The sequence below is a fragment of the Sinocyclocheilus grahami genome, unplaced genomic scaffold, assembly GCF_001515645.1.
Source record: "Sinocyclocheilus grahami isolate Dianchi unplaced genomic scaffold, SAMN03320097.WGS_v1.1 scaffold278.1, whole genome shotgun sequence".
Lineage (NCBI taxonomy): Eukaryota > Metazoa > Chordata > Actinopteri > Cypriniformes > Cyprinidae > Sinocyclocheilus > Sinocyclocheilus grahami.
Window position 1 is genome coordinate 841,149 of NW_015505457.1, and position 24,186 is coordinate 865,334.

The following is a 24,186-nucleotide window of genomic DNA, read 5'->3' on the forward strand; positions in this document are numbered from 1 at the left end:
CACGGGTTATGGAAAGTGAAACTTAAATCTATAGGGGTGGTTGGGATTTATTCACGCAGGTTAGGGCTGCACGATAAATATCGTGATTTATCGTGCAGCCCTAACGCAGGTTAAAAAATTTATTTGAAGCTTCTTTCTTTTCAGATTCTTATATACAGCATTATCATAATAGGCTGTATATTAACTTATTGGGAGAAAACCGGTAGTTCTATGTGAAAGCAGACATTTGAGCACCCCCATATAGCCAAAATGGCATGATCATAACACCCCGCGAATATTAGACTGTGAGATTGGTAGTCGAATTAGGCTCCTCCTATCGAAGCATCAGATCGTTGACTACTCGAGGTCAGCCCTAATAATAATAATAATAATAATTTACATTTTACAAGTATTACAATAGTAATATTTGTTTTAATTATTGTTAAATTTGTTTGAAAACAGTCATTGTTTTTGCAATTCTGACACTATCAGCACAAAAATTACACATTTCATACTTTATTGGAGCTGCCTTGGTAAGCATAGGAGATGTTCAAAAACATAACTATTTTAAGACTGGCTAGTGGCTATAATTATTTTTTTTTATAGTTGTTGCATTTATGAAGCATGTTAAAGCCACATCCGTCACTGCTGTCACTGAGGTTAAAACATCTGACAGAAAGACAATTTGCCACTAACAACTGGAATAGTCAACACGGAACTGATGGCAGTCAAGCACAACTGTGTCCCTCCCTGCAGACTAGGGTGTTTTTCTTTTATTTCCAGTGCAGTGTCACTCATGTGCTGTGGCAGTAGTGAGTGTGAGTGTGTGTGTGTGTGTGTGTGTGTGTATACAGCAGTGTGCCATTTCCAGCCTCAATGTAGCCAGACTGTGAGGGCCTCCCTGTTGCTCAGTCGAATACCCACAACATCATCATAACAGCTACTCCCCAACAAACACTATTTGACCATGAGTAAAGCATTCTATAGCATTTACATGAAAAATCACAGTGCTGTAGACACACTCCTCAGTATTTCCAAGACAACAATTCCAATCAGACATTAGATACTACAAAGACAAAAGCCATACTTTAGAACAGCACTTCTCAACTGGTTTTGCTTCAGCACTCAGACATAAGCCAACAATGTTTTTCATACAACAATAAATCAAAATGTCCTTAAAGGAATAGCTTACTCTCCCTCAGGCCATCCAGTTGTAAATATGTTTGTTTCTTTATCAGAACCGAGAAATTTAGCATTACATCACAGCTCACCAATGGATCATATGCAGTGAATTTCATCAGCTGCATGAAATCATTTGGGTTCTCATTCTGATGGCACCCATTCACTGCAGAGGATCCAATGGTGTTCCCACGAAGATGGCCTGAGGGTGAGCACATTTTCAGCAGACTTACAATTTTGGGTGAACTATTCCTTTAAAATGTATTGATATGACCATGAACTGCGTAGGCCAAACAATATGCAGAATTATTAACATGACATACTTGTAAATGCTTAAACAACAGTGGAAGTGTGATTTACAGTCGTTATAGTCTGCATGTTTCTAAATGACAGCTGAATTGCAATGGGGTCATGCTCTCAGCAGCCAATAATTCACCATACACAATACAATGTGGTCACTGGTCAGCACAAATCTCTTTGTAAGTGAACCCATAATTAATGTAGTGTGGTTCATATTTTTCTCCAAGAATGAGGGGATATCAAATGCTTTTTAATTTGTCTAATATGACTAAAGTGTTTTAAGTGAAATTGTAATTAGTGAAAGACAAATCTGTGATAAAATACCATTCAGTTTTATAGGATGTGTGTCCTTAGATATTAAAAATAAAATATATAGAAATCCCTTTATAAATACGCCAACAAATAAAAAGATAAGCCTATTTATTTTGCAATACAAACTACCCATGACTATAAAAAATTTGTAAAAAAAAAAAAAGTATTTCATTATTTGGATTTGGCATCATTCATTCTTTGTGGCCTAAAACAGAACTACTGTTCTAGAACACACAGTAACTTTGGCACAGTAATCCTGTTTTAGAATGTTCATTTCACACCTGTAAGATTGCTGGCAAGAGGATTTCCAAGACATCAGCCCCCCATCCAGAACTTGCCTACAGACAATAACACCATGTCTAAACTGGAAGCATCCAGCACTGACTCATGCTGTGACAGCTTGAGGTTGTCTACTCTGGAAGCGTTGACGCTGCACGTCAATGTTCACTAACCACAGATCATCTGTATGCTCAAGGCTACACTTCAGCAACAGAACAATGGAAGAATAGCTTGGATAACTTAGTATTAGATTCAGCAGAAATCCACTGGTATATAAATGCACAATGAAATACTGAAGAATGAACTTTGCTAATGTTTGTTGAGCACCAAATCAGCATGATAATTATTTCTGAAGGATCATGTGACAGTGAAGACTGGAGTAATTCCTGCTGAAAATTCAGCTTTGCCATCACATGAATAAACTACATAAAAAAATATTCAGAGAAAACGATTTATTTTAAATTGTAATCAACAATATTTCCCAATTTTACTACTTTTATTGTATTTTTTTGATCAAATAAATGCTGCCTTGGTGAAAAAAGGGATTATTTCAAAACCATTTAAAAAAATAATTCCCACCACAAACTTTTGGACAGTTGTTTATTTTTTTAAATATACTTCGCATAAAATATATAAATATTATATCTAAAAATATCTGTAGCCTAAGCCTTCATAATTAAGTCACACAATTATTATAGGTTAAAAATGTGTGTGGTTATGTTTTATAATGTTCTAGTATTCCTACTTGTGTCTAATTCTGTATAAGCATACCTACTGTATCTAATCAGAATCTAAGTCTCCCACTTAACCGTTTAAAAGTCTTGGAATCACGAGGGACGAGTACAGCAGAGCGTTCCAGAGAAAAGCAGTTCTGGCTCTCTGGCTGTTTTTGGCTCATGCTAGAGGAAATATGATTATGCAGAAGGGGAACGGTTTCATCAGCACCTGGAGCGGTGCGTGAGAGGGGAGGTTAGGGCCGAAAATAGGGGGGGGATTTATGAAGTGAGCACATACTTTAGCCCTGGCAGGAAGTCATTAAGCTGTAAGCGAGAATACAGAGAGAAGCGCTGGCATCTGCGCCGCTGCAGCAACCATTCAAGTAGAGCAGTGGCTGTACGTTTAAACACTACAGTATTTTGAAACCATACATGCTCTAACAATCGCCATTTAGCCAAACAATCAAGATGACCCCTCAGCAGGAAGCGGTAGTGGTGAAAGGGCTGTGTGGTCGCTTAACTTCCGTTTATGATGCTAGCTAATTCAGAATGTTTGTGTATGCAACGTGCTATTCTGGACAGAAAAATAAAGGACATCTCAGCTAACAGTGAAAGTTCTCACAACTTTGGCAAATGCTCTGGCGAGGTTCTCTGAAAGCTATGAACAATTTTTTTTCCCAGTGACGTTAATAGAATTTTCATTCAAATTTACGTGGTCTCAAAAAAAGTTCTTATATCACACTAGGGTTGGGTATCGTTTGAATTTGATAAATTCCGATTCCAATTCTGCTTATTGATTCCAATTCTTTTCGATTCCCAGTTTCGATTCTAATGTGATTAAATAATGATATCAAATGTGTCTCTTTTTTGCAAACCATTTATTGGAGCTGAATACCATGAACAAAAATCAACAGGCTACATAAAATCTGGACTCTTTAAGAGCTGTTTGTGTGCAAAATAGAACTGCATGATTCTGGATAAACGGAGGGTTTTTTTCCCCCCCAATGGAAGTTGTGGTTCTCTCATGATTCTGAAGAAAAAAACATTAGACAACTAAACAAAATCACATGTAATTTATGAATTAATGACTCAAGATGTACTTGATTCATTACTGGCTGAATCAGTGTTCTTGAACGAATCTCTTGTATGATTCAAAGACAAATATATTTTCAAAAAGTGATTTACACATCCGCTACCAGAGTGTGTCCGCTACCATACACATCGTACACACAGTTTATATCTGAACTATAAACTTTTATCCCAGTACTTCTGTGATCTGAATGTTTGTAACAGAAATAATGATACTGTGTGGCTGAAAAGACTGTGAAGCGGTTTCATTCATGACAGACAGCTGCTCTCTTAAGGTCAATGGCAGCGTGAACGCAAATTTAAAATGTTCAAATCACACTGGTGTGATCGTACACTGCACGGATGAACCAAGTGATCACAACATTGATCTCACACGTCGAAGTTTGAGGAATAAAATAGACGAATCATTGTAATTTAGGAATAGAATCACATTGGTGTTTGAATTATATTGTGATTAAATAATGATATCAAACATTTATCCTGTGTCTCTTTTTTGCAAACCATTTATTGGAGCTGAATACCATGAACAAAAATCAACAGGCTACATAAAATCTGGACTCTTTAAGAGCTGTTTGTGTGCAAAATAGAACTGCATGATTCTGGATAAACGGAGGGTTTTTTTCCCCCCCAATGGAAGTTGTGGTTCTCTCATGATTCTGAAGAAAAAAACATTAGACAACTAAACAAAATCACATGTAATTTATGAATTAATGACTCAAGATGTACTTGATTCATTACTGGCTGAATCAGTGTTCTTGAACGAATCTCTTGTATGATTCAAAGACAAATACATTTTAAAAACAGCCCCTTTTTGCCACTTACTGGCATAACAATGTAATCGATAAATCTTCATTTGAAGTGTCAAATTACTTTTCAAAAGGTGATTTACTCTATTTTAATCGCTACCATACACATCGTACACACAGTTTATATCTGAACTATAAACTTTTATCCCAGTACTTCTGTGATCTGAATGTTTGTAACAGAAATAATGATACTGTGTGGCTGAAAAGACTGTGAAGCGGTTTCATTCATGACAGACAGCTGCTCTCTTAAGGTCAATGGCAGCGTGAACGCAAATTTAAAATGTTCAAATCACACTGGTGTGATCGTACACTGCACGGACGAACCAAGTGATCACAACATTGATCGCACACGTCAAAGTTTGAGGAATGAAACAGACGAATCATCGTAATTTAGGAATAGAATCACGTTGGTGTTTGAATCGTGTTTGCGATCTTTAACGATCTATTAAATTAAAGTGCTTTCATGTTGGTGGTGACACCTCTCTTGCAACATGTTTAGCTATCACAGATATTATACTTAGGCTAAGTTCACACTACATGACTTTAAACGTCGGCAGATCGCTGTGCTGTTCAGACTACATGACTTGATTGTCAGTCTTCAAGTCGTTGTGGTGTTCACACTACGTGACTATGTAAATGATCCGCAACCCGGGGTTACACACTACACAAGCTGACAACAACTCTGTCACCCAACGGCTCTACACACCACGTTTTGTCACGAAAATACACGCGAGAATTGGAATGGGAATGAGGCGAAACAACACGTGAAACAGGAGTTGTTTATTTGAAAATGGATGTAGGGAATAAATTAGCGCTGCAAGCTGTTTGCGCGATGAAAAATGTTGCTCCATTTATTGTGTCCAAACTTTTCTAAATCTTCATTTGAAGTGTCAAATTACTTTTCAAAAGGTGATTTACTCTATTTTAATCGCTACCATACACATCGTACACACAGTTTATATCTGAACTATAAACTTTTATCCCAGTACTTCTGTGATCTGAATGTTTGTAACAGAAATAATGATACTGTGTGGCTGAAAAGACTGTGAAGCGGTTTCATTCATGACAGACAGCTGCTCTCTTAAGGTCAATGGCAGCGTGAACGCAAATTTAAAATGTTCAAATCACACTGGTGTGATCGTACACTGCACGGATGAACCAAGTGATCACAACATTGATCTCACACGTCGAAGTTTGAGGAATAAAATAGACGAATCATTGTAATTTAGGAATAGAATCACATTGGTGTTTGAATCGTGTTCGTGATCTTTAACGATCTATTAAATTAAAGTGCTTTCATGTTGGTGGTGACACCTCTCTTGCAACATGTTTAGCTATCACAGATATTATACTTAGGCTAAGTTCACACTACATGACTTTAAACGTCGGCAGATCGCTGTGCTGTTCAGACTACATGACTTGATTGTCAGTCTTCAAGTCGTTGTGGTGTTCACACTACGTGACTATGTAAATGATCCGCAACCCGGGGTTACACACTACACAAGCTGACAACAACTCTGTCACCCAACGGCTCTACACACCACGTTTTGTCACGAAAATACACGCGAGAATTGGAATGGGAATGAGGCGAAACAACACGTGAAACAGGAGTTGTTTATTTGAAAATGGATGTAGGGAATAAATTAGCGCTGCAAGCTGTTTGCGCGATGAAAAATGTTGCTCCATTTATTGTGTCCAAACTTTTCTTTAAGCCATGTGGCTGCTGTAGTTTTTCTTCCGGCAACCTCAACCCATGCCTTGCTCTCTCACTGGCTGTAGCTCGTCACGACACCTGACACCACGTAATGTTGTGTCGGCCGACCGGTCCAGATATTTGGCATGCTAGATATTTGTTTGCCATCGGCGACGCGTCAGCGAGCCTCTTTGATGTGTCGCTGAGTAGTTCACACATAAAGATTGCCAAGCGCCGATCACCCGCTGATTTCCCCCCGATTACAGCCTTACCTGTCGGCAAGATCGTTAACTTAAAATCCTGTAATGTGAACTTAGCATTAGCTTTTTTGGCTTCTGATCGCAAATGTAGCCAAACTTTGGAGCGCTTGGATTGAGCAAGGTCCTGGCAGATCGCTAGATCTGGTCCTCACAGATGAAGAAAAAAAAAAAGCACATAGGAATCGATAGGCGGAATCAAAATTTTAATTTGACAACAAGTATCCGATTCCTGACCCAAGTATCCGATTCTGGAATCAGAATCGATTTTCGATACCCAACCCTATATATGCAGTGAGAAAACTGATTCATGCAGTGAGATTTTTTTACATTTATTTCACGTAATATTTAATAAATTAGTGACTGTAGGCAACCTTTTTACTTTTTATATATTAACAGACACTTTTTGGTCAAACAAAAAAACAGAAAGCCAATGCCAAATACCATTTGACCACTATCTATTGTTATAATGGTGTATAAAAATCATTAAATAGTGCAAAATATGATAGTTTCTGAACAAAAGTAAACAAATAAATAATAATAATAATTAAATAAATAGACAAAAAAAGTATTAAATAAGCACATAAGAAAAAAAAAAGTTTTAAAACTTTTTTAAAAGGATGTTTTCAACTTTCAAAGACCATTCAGAAATAATTTATCATCAACTTAAAGGGATAGTTCACCCAAAAATGAAAATGACCCCATGATTTACTCACACTCAAGCTATCCTAGGTGTATATGACTTTCAGAAGAATACAATCGGAGTTATATTAAAACATGTCTTGGCTCTTCCAAGCTTTATAATAGCAGTGAATGGGGGGGTCAAGAGTCAAAAAAAGTGCATCCATCCATCATAAAAGTACTCCAAATGGTTCCGGGGGGTTAATAAAGGCCTTCTGAAGTGAAGCGATGCGTTTATGTATCCAGAATTAAAAAATATCCAAAATTAAAACTTACCGTAATCTCTAGCTTCCGCTAACTGTCGTACGCACTTTCAAGAGAGAGTGGCATTCCAGCGTAAGACGTAGGATGTAGACGTAGCGTAAGCTAAGGTGAGAAGTGACGAACGCGGAAGCGCAGAGAAGAGAGCAAAACACAACACTGGTCATGAATCAGAAGTACAAAATGAGGTTTTGCAAAGGAAAAGGATGCACTTTTTTGGGCTTTAAAATCTCAACCCCCATTCACTGCCATTATAAAGCTTGGAAGAGCCAGGACATTGTTTAATATAACTCCGATTTTGTATTCATCTGAAAGAAGAAAGTCATATACACACAGGATGGCTTGAGGGTAGTGCTGGACGATATGGCCAAAATTTATATCACGATATATTTCTTAATTTTGTTCAAAAACCTTTGACTGGTAATGTAGGGTGGCTGATTATTGTCATAGATTGAAACAAATGTGCTTCAGCCAGGATGAAGAATATGAAAAGTGCTCTGAGTTGCTGCAGAAAAAAAAGAGCAACAATAAAAACATGTTGCTGGCTTATTGAAAATTGAAAAACTGATTGTCTGCCAGCAGGAGGTGCATTGAGAGCGGTAGAACTTGCGGTTTCTCCGGTAATGGCTGCAAATCAAAGCAGCTCCGCTCATGAACGCTACTTTATCAGATAAAATGAAAATGTCATCGAAACTTTTCTGAAGACAGTCGGTTCCCTTCAGAGATACATTCATATAAAACACCCGCGCCACGTTTTGATTTTGAAACGTGCAGTGCTCATGTTTATTCAACGAAGTCAAACGCCACAAATAAATCAATGTATGGGAAACACTGGTAATGTATATCGAAATATCGGAAATGTGTTTAAAAATCATATCACCGTTATTGAAAAGAATTATATCGCGATACATATTGATATTGAATTATTGTCCAGCCCTACTTGAGGGTGAGTAAATCATGGGGTCATTTTCATTTTTGGGTGAACTAACCCTTTAATACATTAGCAAAATATTCTGAGAACATATTTTTGTAAACTGGGATCATCCCATGCAAATGAGCTGTATACATAAAATAACCAGTATGTCCACTCAGATTTGGAGCATATTTTTCAATAAGTCATCATATCCAACTGGACAGAGAATAACATTTTGCAATTGGTTTGATGACCTTTCCTGCTAACGCTCAGCCAAAAGGTTACAGAGGCTTAAAGGCCTTTTGTTTCACACCAATCAGCAAAGCATAAATCTACTAAAACGTAGGGCAGGGTAATTGAGAGGGAAGGAGTGTGAGAGAGAGGAAGATGGGCCGCTGAGAACCTCTCCCATCTCCATATCTTATTTCAATGTGGGAATAGCACTCTCAGCAATTATTGTTAATATCAGTCAGACCATAAAGGCTTTTCCCCGTGGAGCCAAGGCAGCTATCTCACGTTCAGAGCAGGAGCTTGTCGACAATTGTTACGCTAATTGCTTTCACAGCAAGCGTCATTTATAAAGAAAACATGTTCTAAGACACACACAGAGGCTCAACATATGAGACTGCACACACACAAGCTCTCATTCCGACTGTGCCAACTAAGAAGCAATAATGTGCGTGTGCGAGTAAGACTGGGCGATTTATCAAAAATTGCCAATATAATCATGAGGTTTATGTTGGCGATATTAAATATTATATATATTTGTCCATTAACCTCCACTTCACTGAATCAATTTAAAACAGTTCAACTATTAATTTGCACTGAAAAAAAAAAAGTTCCCTGCAAGGCATTTTTCATAAGTAGGTAAATATTACCGTTCCTTACTTATTGTTAGCGGTCGACTGATATCGATATTTTGATGGCCGATTAGTAGTAAACAACAATTGGAACAAAGACATTTCTATTTCACATGATATTTAATAAATTAATAATGTTCAATTATATATCATTGATAATACCCATAATGAAAAAAATGTCAAATATAGGCCTTGGCAATATATTGGTTGACTGATTTAGTTATAGAGTTATACTGGTGGATACAACTAATTTAGTATGCATGACATTATAGTTCCTCTTTCTGTAAAAAAGGAAGAAAAAAAATTATAATTATGACAATAAATAATAAAATATCCCTTATTATTTTAGAGTAAATATACAAATATAAATTTGCAATAAAAAAATATATTCCATTAATTTTCAGCTATATTACCCAGCCCTATATATGTGCTATCCATATCGAGATATAAAGTTGTCAATTTTATACAGAAATCATACTTGATTTTGTACTTGTAGAAGTTGAAACCGCTTGACATACTAATATATATATATATATAAAATGGCCAATAAAATAAAGCAGCTAAAATAATTTCTTTTGGTTAAATTAAGGCCGTGTTTGATATATCTAGTCAACAAACCTGTACATATAATGATTTGAAACTTGTTTGGAGAAATGATTCATCAACACCCAGAAAAAGACAGAAAACCCACAACTCAGATAACCAAAAGCACTGAAAACGAAAGTCAAAACAGGCACCAACACGTCGGAAACAAGTTTACAGCAAACACTTGTATGGTGTCAGAGGGAATTACACGAGTCAAAAATCACTCATATGCTCATAAATCATGACGGGGAAAAAAACATATCCTCAAATTCAATGTGCAAGTGTTTAACAGTAATAGTTTTCACAGAATGAGAAACTTGGACTAGGGAAGGCCTGCCTGTTTAAAAAGAAAACACTCCATTACTTAATGAGCCACTTATGACTCCTCTCAATTTCTTCCCCATTATTTTTATTGCAATTTTCAGAGGAGCACTAACGATCGTTTCTGTCTTCCCTGAACAGCTTTCTCTGCCAGCGGGTGCATCATGAAAAAAAATTTGCTGGAAAACAGTACAAATTAAAAATAAGGTGAATTTTCAAACTTGGCCTTGAAAATCGCAAGCTGTTTACAGTCTTTCGCAGAACATTGTGTTGACTAGCGTCGAAGTCAAACAAACACTAATGATAAACTACATGACCTCAATGAAATCTTAAAAAAAAAAAAGCATATTAGCTCACAGTTTTCATTATCATTCTCTTATGTCCATCTCTTCATCTCCTACACTCACTTGCTCACTCTCTCAAAGAGACAAACGTGACAATAAAAAAACTACATGACCTCAATGAAATCTTAAAAAAAAAAAAGCATATTAGGTCAGTTTTCATTATCATTCTCTTATGTCCATCTCTTCATCTCCTACACTCACTTGCTCGCTCTCTCAAAGAGACAAACGTGACAATAAAAAACAAAACATTAATAAAAACTCTGTCCAATGCCTCACCACATCTCTCCATCCTCCTGTCTGACGTGATATATTTAGAAAAGTTATCAATACTTTTGACACCTTTAGAGCAGTTAATGTGCAAGTGTAGACACCAGCTGTTAGCGATTTTCTGTGATTAAAACTGAACAATAATTAGGGAATATGAAAAGTTTTTCCATCATCATTCTCATATCTTAAAGGGGTCATGAAATGAGACATCAAAATATCCTTGACTCATAAAAAGTCTTTGAACTATTAAAACACCCTGCAGGTGTCATAGCTTAAAGGAGTAGTTCACTTTCAGAATGAAAATTCTGTCATCATTTACTCACTCCCCACTTGTTCCAAACTTGTATGAGTTTCTTTCTTCTGTTGAACATAAAAGAAGATATTTTGAAAAATGTTGGGATCCGAACAGTTGATGAGCACCATTGACTTCCATAGTATTTTTTTTTCCTACTATGGAAGTCAATGGTGCTCATCAACTGTTCGGATCCCAGCATTTTTCAAAATATCTTCTTTTGAGTTCAACAGAAGAAAGAAACTCATACAGGTTTGGAACAAGTGGGGAGTGAGTAAATGATGACAGAATTTTCATTCTGAAAGTGCACTACTCCTTTAAAACGTATTCCTCATTATGAAAAAATAAATAAATAATCAAGCTCCAAAAATGGCTCATATTGTGGGATCTGTGACATCACACGGGTAAAGATATTTGCCTCTAGAGTAAGACATCGATAAAGTTTTACATCATCGCACCATAGGCCCCAACCAAATCAATTCAAGTTTATTTGTATAGCACTTTTCACAATGTAAATAGTTGCAAAGCAGCTTTACAGAAAATGTAAGTTTCTACATTATATTTAGTAATAGCTTATCAGTGGTGACAATCTCAAGTTGATGTCCATATGGCAGTAATGTACGGTAAAAAAACACTGATGTTTCTTTGCTTAATGGCTGATGTTGCAAATCATATGTATATTATTTTATAATGCTTTGTCTATAATTAACAGTTTTATATGGATAATGTACGGTGGCCGTAAAGTGCAAAGCAGATCACAATTCTGAAAACAAAATAACAAATTACAAACGCAAATGCAAGTCTAAAAAACAAAATAACAATTCAGAAAGCACAACAACAATTCAGAAAACATTATAACAAGTCAGAAAGCACAATGACAAATCCGAAAACAAATTAACAAGTCAGAAAACACAACGACAATTCAGACAAACCGGAAAAGGTAGGTATAGTTTGAGACAGCGCCATTGGTTTGGGATTACTCACCGCTGACTGGACGAGACATCTGTCAATCAATGTATACAGGAAGAACCAGCCGAAGAACAGCAGAGTCGTGGTAGAAAGTTCGGAGATGGTATTAAAGTAGCTCAGTTTAAATGTATTGTATGAATTGCCCTTACTATGGAATAAAAAATACGGGGTGTCTATTTACATTTAGTTAAAAGTGGTCATAGAACATCAGCTCCAGTGGTGCAGATGGATAAGCACTTGCCCTTGGCTTTTTGACGCAATCGACCCGGGTTCGATCCTGCCTTTTGCCGAACTTTTTTTTTCTCCCTTTTCAAATCTCGTATTAGCAATGGATTCTATTTACACTACGTGAAAATAGCAGTATTTTTTAGCAATATGCTATTTACACTAAGTGCAAATACCTAGTTACACTATGTTAAAATAGCAGGATTTCTACTATCAAGTATACTACTTGTTGCAAATAGTGAGAAAAAAAAGTTCGGCAAAAGGTGGGATCGAACCCGGGTTGATCGCGTCAAAATGCCAACGACTAGCGCTTATCCATCTGTACCACTGGAGCTGATGAGTCACAGCCTCTTGTAACTAAATCTAAATAGACACTCCGTATTTTTTGATTGACAGAGGTCTCATCCAGTCAGCGGTGAGTAATCCCAAACCAATGGCGCGGTCTCAAACTATAAAAACTTATAGCCGTCTCAAACTTGTGTTTTCTGACTTGTTAATTTAGTTTCGGATTTGTCGTTGTGCTTTCTGACTTGTTATAATGTTTTCTGAATTGTTGTTGTGCTTTCTGAATTGTTATTTTGTTTTGTAGACTTGCATTTGCGTTTGTAATTTGTTATTTTGTTTTCAGAATTGTGATTTGTTCTGCACCTCTCGGCCACCGTAATAATGCTTTCAAAACACTTACTCACATGCAATAGCAAGGGATCGATGATACTTGTCTTCATATGCAATGACGTTAGCCAATCAGTGGCCGTTTAGCGACCTTAAAAGAGGTGCCTCCTTAAAGGGGTCATATGATGCAATTTCAAGTTTTCCTTTCTCTTTGAAGTGTTACAAGCTGTTTGTGTGTATATAAGATCCCTAAAGTTGCAAAGCCTAAAGTCTCAAACCCAAAGAGATATTCTTTATAAAAGTTAAGACTCGTCCACGCCCTCCTAAACGCCTCGTTTAAACACGCCCCCACATGTCTATGTCACTGTGTGGGTAGATTTGCAAAACACCGCCCAAATGTTCATGCAAAGAAAGGCAGCGTAACTTTGATTCTCGGTGTAGTATTGTTGCTGCTGCCGCCGCCGCCATTTCGTGGAGATGCTGCATTTCATTGTGAAAGCAAAACTACTTTGTTTGGTCTTCCAAAAGAGGACACAACTAGAAATCAGTGGTTAAGTTCAACCCAAATATTCAGATGTGTGCAGCGCATTTTACGGAGGGCTGTTTTCTGAACCTGGGACAGTAGCCTACAATGCCGTCTGTGCACAATGGCTGTTTCTATAAAGTGGGGCAATTCCAACTTTGCAAGGACAGTCTGGCGCTTCTGACTCACAGACTGCAAGTACGTTTTCATATTTAAAGAATTTGCCACTGATGATTAAAACACGAGTTTTGAGCAGTGTAGAGTAGTGCTTGTTGTTTGTCCGTTTCTCCGATCACAAATGCAGACATGGTTTTATGTTTACGCGGCGCGATACGCTACGCGTAAAAAGACAGTATAAGTCATTATAATCCATAATTATGTCCCCACCGGATGCAACAAATGCTTTGTTTGTAATGGGTTTTATTGGTTTTGTCTCGTCGCGCCAGGACAAGGCATCACAGTATGGTAAGGGGCGTAACATTTCAGTCACACGCTTGAGGTATTCGGCCAATCACAATGCACTAGATAGCTGGCCAATCAGAGCACACCTCGCTTTTCAGAACGATGAGCTTCATAAAAATCAACGCATTTCAGAAAGGTGGGGCATAGAGTAGCAACAATAATTTACAGTATGTGGAAAATAATGTGTTTTTTTTATCTTAAACAGCATAAACACATTGCATTACACCAAATACACAAAATAACGTTCTTTTAGCAACGTCATATGACCCCTTTAAAATAGATAATTTCAGACAGAGGATCAATATGAGGGTTTAATATAATCTTTTCTCCACATATATATTTGTTTTTGTGCAAAAAAAACAAAATCTTGAAAACCTCAAGGAACATTAAAATAAAATAAAAAAAATCCATGCCATAATGACTTTAAAGAACTAAATCAAACTGGAGACACCACATTCCAGTATAATGATTTATTAAAGGCACTTCCCAAAAATTCCTGAGTTTCCACTATGACATCGTCAGCCTCACCTTCGTTTTATCTATTAATCGTTAAATAAAATGTTTTTTGTGTCTATAGTGAAGTCAAATATAGTCACAATGAGAACAAGCAGAGATCAGATCATCACTATAACACGGAAAAGCAAACAAAACACTTCACAATCACATTACGTAAAGTTATGCAATTAAAATTCCAATTTGTAACATTAAACCCAGAGAAATATATAACCATACGGATCAACCGGCTCAGCAAAGAGGATTTACATCCTGTATCCAGCACAACCACACAAGCCTCCTCGTTCTCATGAGGGGGGAATAACGGCAGCATTCTTATCAATCAAGTACTTCATTACACAGAAGGACTTAAAGAGCTGGGAGGCATTATGTAATTTTGCTAAAATGCATCTCAAAGCTTCTACCACACCGCATCATATCCCACAGCTGACATTTAAATCACCCTGGAAAATTCATATACACAGGTAAGCTGATTCAGAAGCAAACCATTAAGTAGCAAACAAATGCATCTGATGGATTTCTTTTCCATTGCCAGATGAAGAGCTCTACTTACTTAACTGTTCATCAGACATGCAAAACACAAGGAGAAGTTAAAAAAAGATGCATTTATCTGCAGTGGCCTGAAATACGCTGCACCTGTGGGTGGATTCTCAAAAGAATCATGTCAACTAGAACACCTTCTACATATATTAAGTGATGTGCTATGATGCACAACTTATATGAGCAGGACTATAGTCTCTAGGGCTCAGATCTTGACTGTTTGTTATCAAAAATGAATGTGTTGATGAAAATGTAAGCATGCCATTAGTAATCAGACCAGGGAATGCCTACTTATCAGGGTCAAATGCCTGAACACATCTGCAAAGCAGAAAAAATTACTACTAAATTAGCAGTTTAAATGAACACAGACTGGCCTTTTTATATAAAAGTAACACGTAAATCATTTGCTCTCAAGAGGTACTATGCCAACTGTTTTCAAAGTGAATGTAGAAGTATATATCTGTTTGTTTTTGTGACTGAGCCCTGTTTTACAGTTCACTGGTCATGTTAGGCCACTGTCATTTGTCATGAATGTACCCACACAGACTCACACTCGCTAGCCAATAACCCACCACTTCAGCTGACTATTCAACTCCATGTCAAGGCTGTTTGCACAACACCCATGTAAAGACGTCGTTCACTTGCCCTTATTAGCTTCTCTATTGGTAAAACAAGTTTAAACATACCACTTGCTGAATCAATGATCCTGTCTGGAACACACATACACACACACAAAACAAACACAGCCCACGTTCACTCTATGAAGGTTTACAGTACTTTACCTTGACTTAAGGAAGCAATTGGAACAATGTAGGTGATTTCGATTTTTAATTTACATATGGGTCAATAATGTTAGGCCATTCAAAAAAAGCATTAAAACTGAACTCATACAAAATGGCTATAATTCATCTATGATGAACTTACAACTTAATTTCTGAATTTAAAAAAAAGTTTTTATATGGCTTAAATTCTAAAATATCTAAGACTATTGGCCTAAGTAGGTTGGCATAATCAGAATAATCACTGCAGCTAGTTTGCTTTTAAACATTACTTGAAGAACATATTAAATAGCCAAATCAAAGTCAGTGTGGCACCCAACAAGTAGGAAACCATTTTGGACGACAGTATTTGTCACAGCCATAGCACAGTCATTGTAGGTGCTATCTCCGTTTTGCATGTCAACAGATGTGTGACATTTACAGCTCCTCTACATTAAAAAAAAAAAAAACTCCCCCAAAACCATAAAAACCACAACTTCCCGCTATGTCATGAATCATTTAAGCACTTTAACAAGACAAACTGAAGTCGATGCTGAATTTCTTGTAATGCACACTTCAAACGGACCCTTCAGAATGATTCACTGTATTCCTCGAAGTGACCAGGCTGTCAAACAAAGCTGACACACTTCTGCAAGAGTGACAGCGCCAAAACAGCAACAGCCGTGACCTCTGTTACGTCACGACGGCTACTAGCACTGTACTCGATCATCAAAAACGCTAACTTGGAACGGAACTTCTGGAATGCGACGCTGGGATAACAGCTAACACCTGTTTAACGCCATCAGAAGCGGTTATGTCATCACAATCGTATAAACAACAACAAAAACTTGAACCGTCGCTGCGGCCATTGACGGTCGGGCGTGTTCAGAATATTTAAACCGCTTCTTACCTCGAGACGGTCCAAACTGACGAAACTGGCTATAGCAAATCCATCAATAATATCCTCCTCCTGAGAACTAGACTCGCGTCTCTTCCTCCGGGGTGGTCGCGGGATTCTGCTCGAGGATGTCGAGCGTGGCGGAGCGTTTTTACCGGGACTTCGCTCCCGTTCGGAACCAGACGAGGGGCTCCGATCGCGGGCTTCCCCGGCGCGTGCCTCCCGTTTCCGTCCCCTCTCGCGCTGCGAACGGGATCTGCGACTCTGCTTTACTTTCCCTTCCATTTTAAAATCGTTGCGATGTCCTCCCCCCGCAAAAACCCCAAAAAGGAAAAAAAAAATGACACTCGATCACCTCAAAACCGACCGATTCCACACAATCAATAAAACACACCCATAGATACTGAAGCCTGTAAACAATTTACAGTATGACCTTGATGTTAAGCTCCGTAATGTGATAAACAAACAAATGTGATCCATGCAGGTCGAGGTATATAAGATCCCTAAAGTTGCAAAGCCTAAAGTCTCAAACCCAAAGAGATATTCTTTATAAAAGTTAAGACTCGTCCACGCCCTCCTAAACGCCTCGTTTAAACACGCCCCCACATGTCTATGTCACTGTGTGGGTAGATTTGCAAAACACCGCCCAAATGTTCATGCAAAGAAAGGCAGCGTAACTTTGATTCTCGGTGTAGTATTGTTGCTGCTGCCGCCGCCGCCATTTCGTGGAGATGCTGCATTTCATTGTGAAAGCAAAACTACTTTGTTTGGTCTTCCAAAAGAGGACACAACTAGAAATCAGTGGTTAAGTTCAACCCAAATATTCAGATGTGTGCAGCGCATTTTACGGAGGGCTGTTTTCTGAACCTGGGACAGTAGCCTACAATGCCGTCTGTGCACAATGGCTGTTTCTATAAAGTGGGGCAATTCCAACTTTGCAAGGACAGTCTGGCGCTTCTGACTCACAGACTGCAAGTACGTTTTCATATTTAAAGAATTTGCCACTGATGATTAAAACACGAGTTTTGAGCAGTGTAGAGTAGCGCTTGTTGTTTGTCCGTTTCTCCGATCACAAATGCAGACATGGTTTTATGTTTAGGCGGCGCGATACGCTACGCGTAAAAAGACAGTATAAGTCATTATAATCCATAATTATGTCCCCACCGGATGCAACAAATGCTTTGTTTGTAATGGGTTTTATTGGTTTTGTCTCGTCGCGCCAGGACAAGGCATCACAGTATGGTAAGGGGCGTAACATTTCAGTCACACGCTTGAGGTATTCGGCCAATCACAATGCACTAGATAGCTGGCCAATCAGAGCACACCTCGCTTTTCAGAACGATGAGCTTCATAAAAATCAGCGCATTTCAGAAAGGTGGGGCATAGAGTAGCAACAATAATTTACAGTATGTGGAAAATAATGTGTTTTTTTAATCTTAAACAGCATAAACACATTGCATTACACCAAATACACAAAATAACGTTCTTTTAGCAACGTCATATGACCCCTTTAAAATAGATAATTTCAGACAGAGGATCAATATGAGGGTTTAATATAATCTTTTCTCCACATATATATTTGTTTTTGTGCAAAAAAAACAAAATCTTGAAAACCTCAAGGAACATTAAAATAAAATAAAAAAAATCCATGCCATAATGACTTTAAAGAACTAAATCAAACTGGAGACACCACATTCCAGTATAATGATTTATTAAAGGCACTTCCCAAAAATTCCTGAGTTTCCACTATGACATCGTCAGCCTCACCTTCGTTTTATCTATTAATCGTTAAATAAAATGTTTTTTGTGTCTATAGTGAAGTCAAATATAGTCACAATGAGAACAAGCAGAGATCAGATCATCACTATAACACGGAAAAGCAAACAAAACACTTCACAATCACATTACGTAAAGTTATGCAATTAAAATTCCAATTTGTAACATTAAACCCAGAGAAATATATAACCATACGGATCAACCGGCTCAGCAAAGAGGATTTACATCCTGTATCCAGCACAACCACACAAGCCTCCTCGTTCTCATGAGGGGGGAATAACGGCAGCATTCTTATCAATCAAGTACTTCATTACACAGAAGGACTTAAAGAGCTGGGAGGCATTATGTAATTTTGCTAAAATGCATCTCAAAGCTTCTACCACACCGCATCATATCCCACAGCTGACATTTAAATCACCCTGGAAAATTCATATACACAGGTAAGCTGATTCAGAAGCAAACCATTAAGTAGCAAACAAATGCATCTGATGGATTTCTTTTCCATTGCCAGATGAAGAGCTCTACTTACTTAACTGTTCATCAGACATGCAAAACACAAGGAGAAGTTAAAAAAAGATGCATTTATCTGCAGTGGCCTGAAATACGCTGCACCTGTGGGTGGATTCTCAAAAGAATCATGTCAACTAGAACACCTTCTACATATATTAAGTGATGTGCTATGATGCACAACTTATATGAGCAGGACTATAGTCTCTAGGGCTCAGATCTTGACTGTTTGTTATCAAAAATGAATGTGTTGATGAAAATGTAAGCATGCCATTAGTAATCAGACCAGGGAATGCCTACTTATCAGGGTCAAATGCCTGAACACATCTGCAAAGCAGAAAAAATTACTACTAAATTAGCAGTTTAAATGAACACAGACTGGCCTTTTTATATAAAAGTAACACGTAAATCATTTGCTCTCAAGAGGTACTATGCCAACTGTTTTCAAAGTGAATGTAGAAGTATATATCTGTTTGTTTTTGTGACTGAGCCCTGTTTTACAGTTCACTGGTCATGTTAGGCCACTGTCATTTGTCATGAATGTACCCACACAGACTCACACTCGCTAGCCAATAACCCACCACTTCAGCTGACTATTCAACTCCATGTCAAGGCTGTTTGCACAACACCCATGTAAAGACGTCGTTCACTTGCCCTTATTAGCTTCTCTATTGGTAAAACAAGTTTAAACATACCACTTGCTGAATCAATGATCCTGTCTGGAACACACATACACACACACAAAACAAACACAGCCCACGTTCACTCTATGAAGGTTTACAGTACTTTACCTTGACTTAAGGAAGCAATTGGAACAATGTAGGTGATTTCGATTTTTAATTTACATATGGGTCAATAATGTTAGGCCATTCAAAAAAAGCATTAAAACTGAACTCATACAAAATGGCTATAATTCATCTATGATGAACTTACAACTTAATTTCTGAATTTAAAAAAAAGTTTTTATATGGCTTAAATTCTAAAATATCTAAGACTATTGGCCTAAGTAGGTTGGCATAATCAGAATAATCACTGCAGCTAGTTTGCTTTTAAACATTACTTGAAGAACATATTAAATAGCCAAATCAAAGTCAGTGTGGCACCCAACAAGTAGGAAACCATTTTGGACGACAGTATTTGTCACAGCCATAGCACAGTCATTGTAGGTGCTATCTCCGTTTTGCATGTCAACAGATGTGTGACATTTACAGCTCCTCTACATTAAAAAAAAAAAAAACTCCCCCAAAACCATAAAAACCACAACTTCCCGCTATGTCATGAATCATTTAAGCACTTTAACAAGACAAACTGAAGTCGATGCTGAATTTCTTGTAATGCACACTTCAAACGGACCCTTCAGAATGATTCACTGTATTCCTCGAAGTGACCAGGCTGTCAAACAAAGCTGACACACTTCTGCAAGAGTGACAGCGCCAAAACAGCAACAGCCGTGACCTCTGTTACGTCACGACGGCTACTAGCACTGTACTCGATCATCAAAAACGCTAACTTGGAACGGAACTTCTGGAATGCGACGCTGGGATAACAGCTAACACCTGTTTAACGCCATCAGAAGCGGTTATGTCATCACAATCGTATAAACAACAACAAAAACTTGAACCGTCGCTGCGGCCATTGACGGTCGGGCGTGTTCAGAATATTTAAACCGCTTCTTACCTCGAGACGGTCCAAACTGACGAAACTGGCTATAGCAAATCCATCAATAATATCCTCCTCCTGAGAACTAGACTCGCGTCTCTTCCTCCGGGGTGGTCGCGGGATTCTGCTCGAGGATGTCGAGCGTGGCGGAGCGTTTTTACCGGGACTTCGCTCCCGTTCGGAACCAGACGAGGGGCTCCGATCGCGGGCTTCCCCGGCGCGTGCCTCCCGTTTCCGTCCCCTCTCGCGCTGCGAACGGGATCTGCGACTCTGCTTTACTTTCCCTTCCATTTTAAAATCGTTGCGATGTCCTCCCCCCGCAAAAACCCCAAAAAGGAAAAAAAAAATGACACTCGATCACCTCAAAACCGACCGATTCCACACAATCAATAAAACACACCCATAGATACTGAAGCCTGTAAACAATTTACAGTATGACCTTGATGTTAAGCTCCGTAATGTGATAAACAAACAAATGTGATCCATGCAGGTCGAGGCGTGTGTATAATCCAAACCACAGCGTCACAGGATCGAAACGCCTTGCTTCATTTAAACAGGTGCAAAATGGCTGTTTAATTACAGTAGCGTGAATTCCAAGCACACGGCAACTTTGTTGCAACGGAACACAACAACAACAACATCAGTGTGTACAAAATGCAGACCGCGCGCTGGATTCATGTTGCTGGCCCTGCTTTCATTTCCACCCGTTTCATGACCCACTGTGCGCCAGCAGCAAGAAAATAAGCATCCGCGTGTTTGTCAAACAATTTACAAATACTTATTGTATCGGTAAGTTTCAGCGTGAAGAGACGCCACGAAACCATCCGAGACAACACGGTCCGCGTCAAGCTGAAAACGCTGTTATAGCCTGTCCCCCAAAGATCATTCTTCAGTACACAATCCACCACAAACAAATCATATCCAACCAGGAAAAGAGTTCTTTATCCAGCAGAGAGTAAGTTGAACGCGTCCATTCCTGAACGCTGCCCGCTCGCTGCGGCTGAAGGGAAAGACGTCGGCGTGTTTGTCGGAATACGCGAAGCGTCGCTGTGTGGCTTTAAAGAGACAGCGGACGATTCACGGCTCCTCTTCTCTCTGTTCTTGCTCGTCACAAATCGCACTGCGAAGTGTAAATGCTCGGAGTCTAGCAAACTGACGTACTTCCGCCACTTCTGCGATTGCCAGAGGAAGTGAGCTGGTTTATTACATTACTCCGAGGAACTTATTTTGTTCGTGGCATGTCATTTGCAGGGTGTTTCTCGTCGGTGACGGCGCAGTTAGCGAGATGTCAGCGGCCAAATGCGCATCAAAAGCCCACACTGATCTTACAGCAGCCTAAAACCCTCTTCTTCATTACACAGTAATACAGAGAGAACTTGTGCTTCATCTGCCTCAAATGGTCTGTCCGCTGTTACATTCTAATGACCTTTAAGCTAGTTGCATTAAAGGCAACTAGCATTAGAGGCTCAGAGTATTCAAGAGTACAGTATCTATCTATCTATCTATCTATCTATCTATCTATCTGTTTATTACATTACTCCGAGGAACTTATTTTGTTCGTGGCATGTCATTTGCAGGGTGTTTCTCGTCGGTGACGGCGCAGTTAGCGAGATGTCAGCGGCCAAATGCGCATCAAAAGCCCACACTGATCTTACAGCAGCCTAAAACCCTCTTCTTCATTACACAGTAATACAGAGAGAACTTGTGCTTCATCCGCCTCAAATGGTCTGTCCACTGTTACATTCTAATGACCTTTAAGCTAGTTGCATTAAAGGCAACTAGCATTAGAGGCTCAGAGTATTCAAGAGTACAGTATCTATCTATCTATCTATCTATCTATCTATCTATCTATCTATCTATCTATCTATCTATCTATCTATCTATCTATCTATCTATCTATCCTTTTCATTCTATCCGTCCAGCCATGGTTTTTTCTGTTTACCATTCTGTCTACCTACAGTACCTATCTATCATCTGTCCATCCATCCATCGTTCTTTCTATCTATCATTCTATCTGTTTGTCCCTCCATCCATCCATCAGTCTTTCTACATACTATTCTATCTACCTATTTATACATCCGTCCATCCATCCTGTTCTTTCTATCCACAATTCTGAGATTTATCTATCTATCTATCTATCTATCTATCTATCTATCTATCTATCTATCTCTTGACTAAAACTCAGCAACTCTATGCCATCCTGCAGGAATTGGCTCTCGTGCAGAACAATCCTCCTAACATCGAGGCCAACACAGACTTGCTCAATCTACTTACAGTGAGTGCATGCATTTTATGTATAGTGTCTTAATGTGATTAGGACTAAACTGACTGATTGAATGGGTGTCTGTTTGTAAAAAACAATATTAGTGGCTAGTTTGAGAAAATATATTGATTTCCACCATAGAGTGCTGCAGTGAAAATATATTTTTGTAGGCCACCCTGTGTGTTAGCATCACTCAGGCTGCCTCAAGGATTTTCAGTTGCACTTTATTTTAAGGTATCATTGTCACAGTGTAATTATACATTTAAGCACTGAGTAATATTAATTGACTACATGTACTTACTATATGGTTATTTGGAAGATGTGTGGAAGACTGGACTTCAACTTGCATATTCCACATTCCTCAATCTGTTCCTGTCCACACACAACACGGAAAACAAGTTTTGAAAAGTCCTTATTATGGAATGTGTTACTTATTGTATTTTTTTTTCTCGGTAATGGCAGAGTTTTGCTGTTGTAAAGCCACAAATAGATACATTTCACCGTTGCCATAGCATTGCCATCGGAACAAAATATGCTTTAGTCCTCAGAACGTGAACAACTCTACACAGAATCTTCTGAATAATTACAAAAATTGCTGCACTGGGTTAACATACCATGATCTGATCGAAAGCTAACCATTTCAGAAACTACAGGGTTTTTTCATTTTTGATGAGTCTCTAAACTTTGCTTTCATAGCCCATTTGACTCTTACAGTTTTTTTATGGAAGCTTGATTCTGACACTGAATAAGAAATAAGAATGGTAACTGTGACTTTTTTTAGAATTGCATAATATAAACTCACAATTGTGAATTATAAAGTCAGAATTGTGAGATGTGAGATCTATCTATTTATCTATCTATCTATCTATCTATCTATCTATCTATCTATCTATCTATCTATCTATCTATCTATCTATCTATCTATCTATCAATCTATCTATCCTTTTCATTCTATCCGTCCAGCCATGGTTTTTTCTGTTTACCATTCTGTCTACCTACAGTACCTATCTATCATCTGTCCATCCATCCATCGTTCTTTCTATCTATCATTCTATCTGTTTGTCCCTCCATCCATCCATCATTCTTTCTACATACTATTCTATCTACCTATTTATACATCCGTCCATCCAGCCTTTGTTCTTTCTATCCACAATTCTGAGATCGATCTATCTATCTATCTATAGTGGGTAAAGAAAAGAATCACCCCTTTAAAATAATCACATTTTGTTGCTTTGCAGCCTGAAATGAAGACAGACACAATTTTTGTTTTATCCAGCTATATTTACTCAGTGCAACTTATAACATCCAAGTGAAAGATATAACAACAACATGTCAGAAAAAAAAGTT

General features: G+C 38.2%; 1 protein-coding gene across 10 annotated transcripts in view; it reads right to left on the bottom strand.

The window, feature by feature from the left end:
• The window catches only part of LOC107600129 (autism susceptibility gene 2 protein-like), a 336,166-nt gene extending 319,110 nt beyond the window's left edge, over positions 1–17,056 (bottom strand). For 9 of the 10 annotated variants that reach the window (XM_016291926.1, XM_016291925.1, XM_016291924.1 and 6 more), the window contains exon 1: positions 16,647–17,055. In XM_016291926.1, the coding sequence (XP_016147412.1) occupies positions 16,647–16,919 (273 nt within the window). In that variant the 5' untranslated portion in view covers positions 16,920–17,055. Of the gene's footprint in view, positions 1–16,646 lie in introns of all 10 variants that reach the window. The other variant, XM_016291922.1, reaches the window with a different exon arrangement.
• Positions 17,057–24,186: the final 7,130 nt, after the last annotated feature.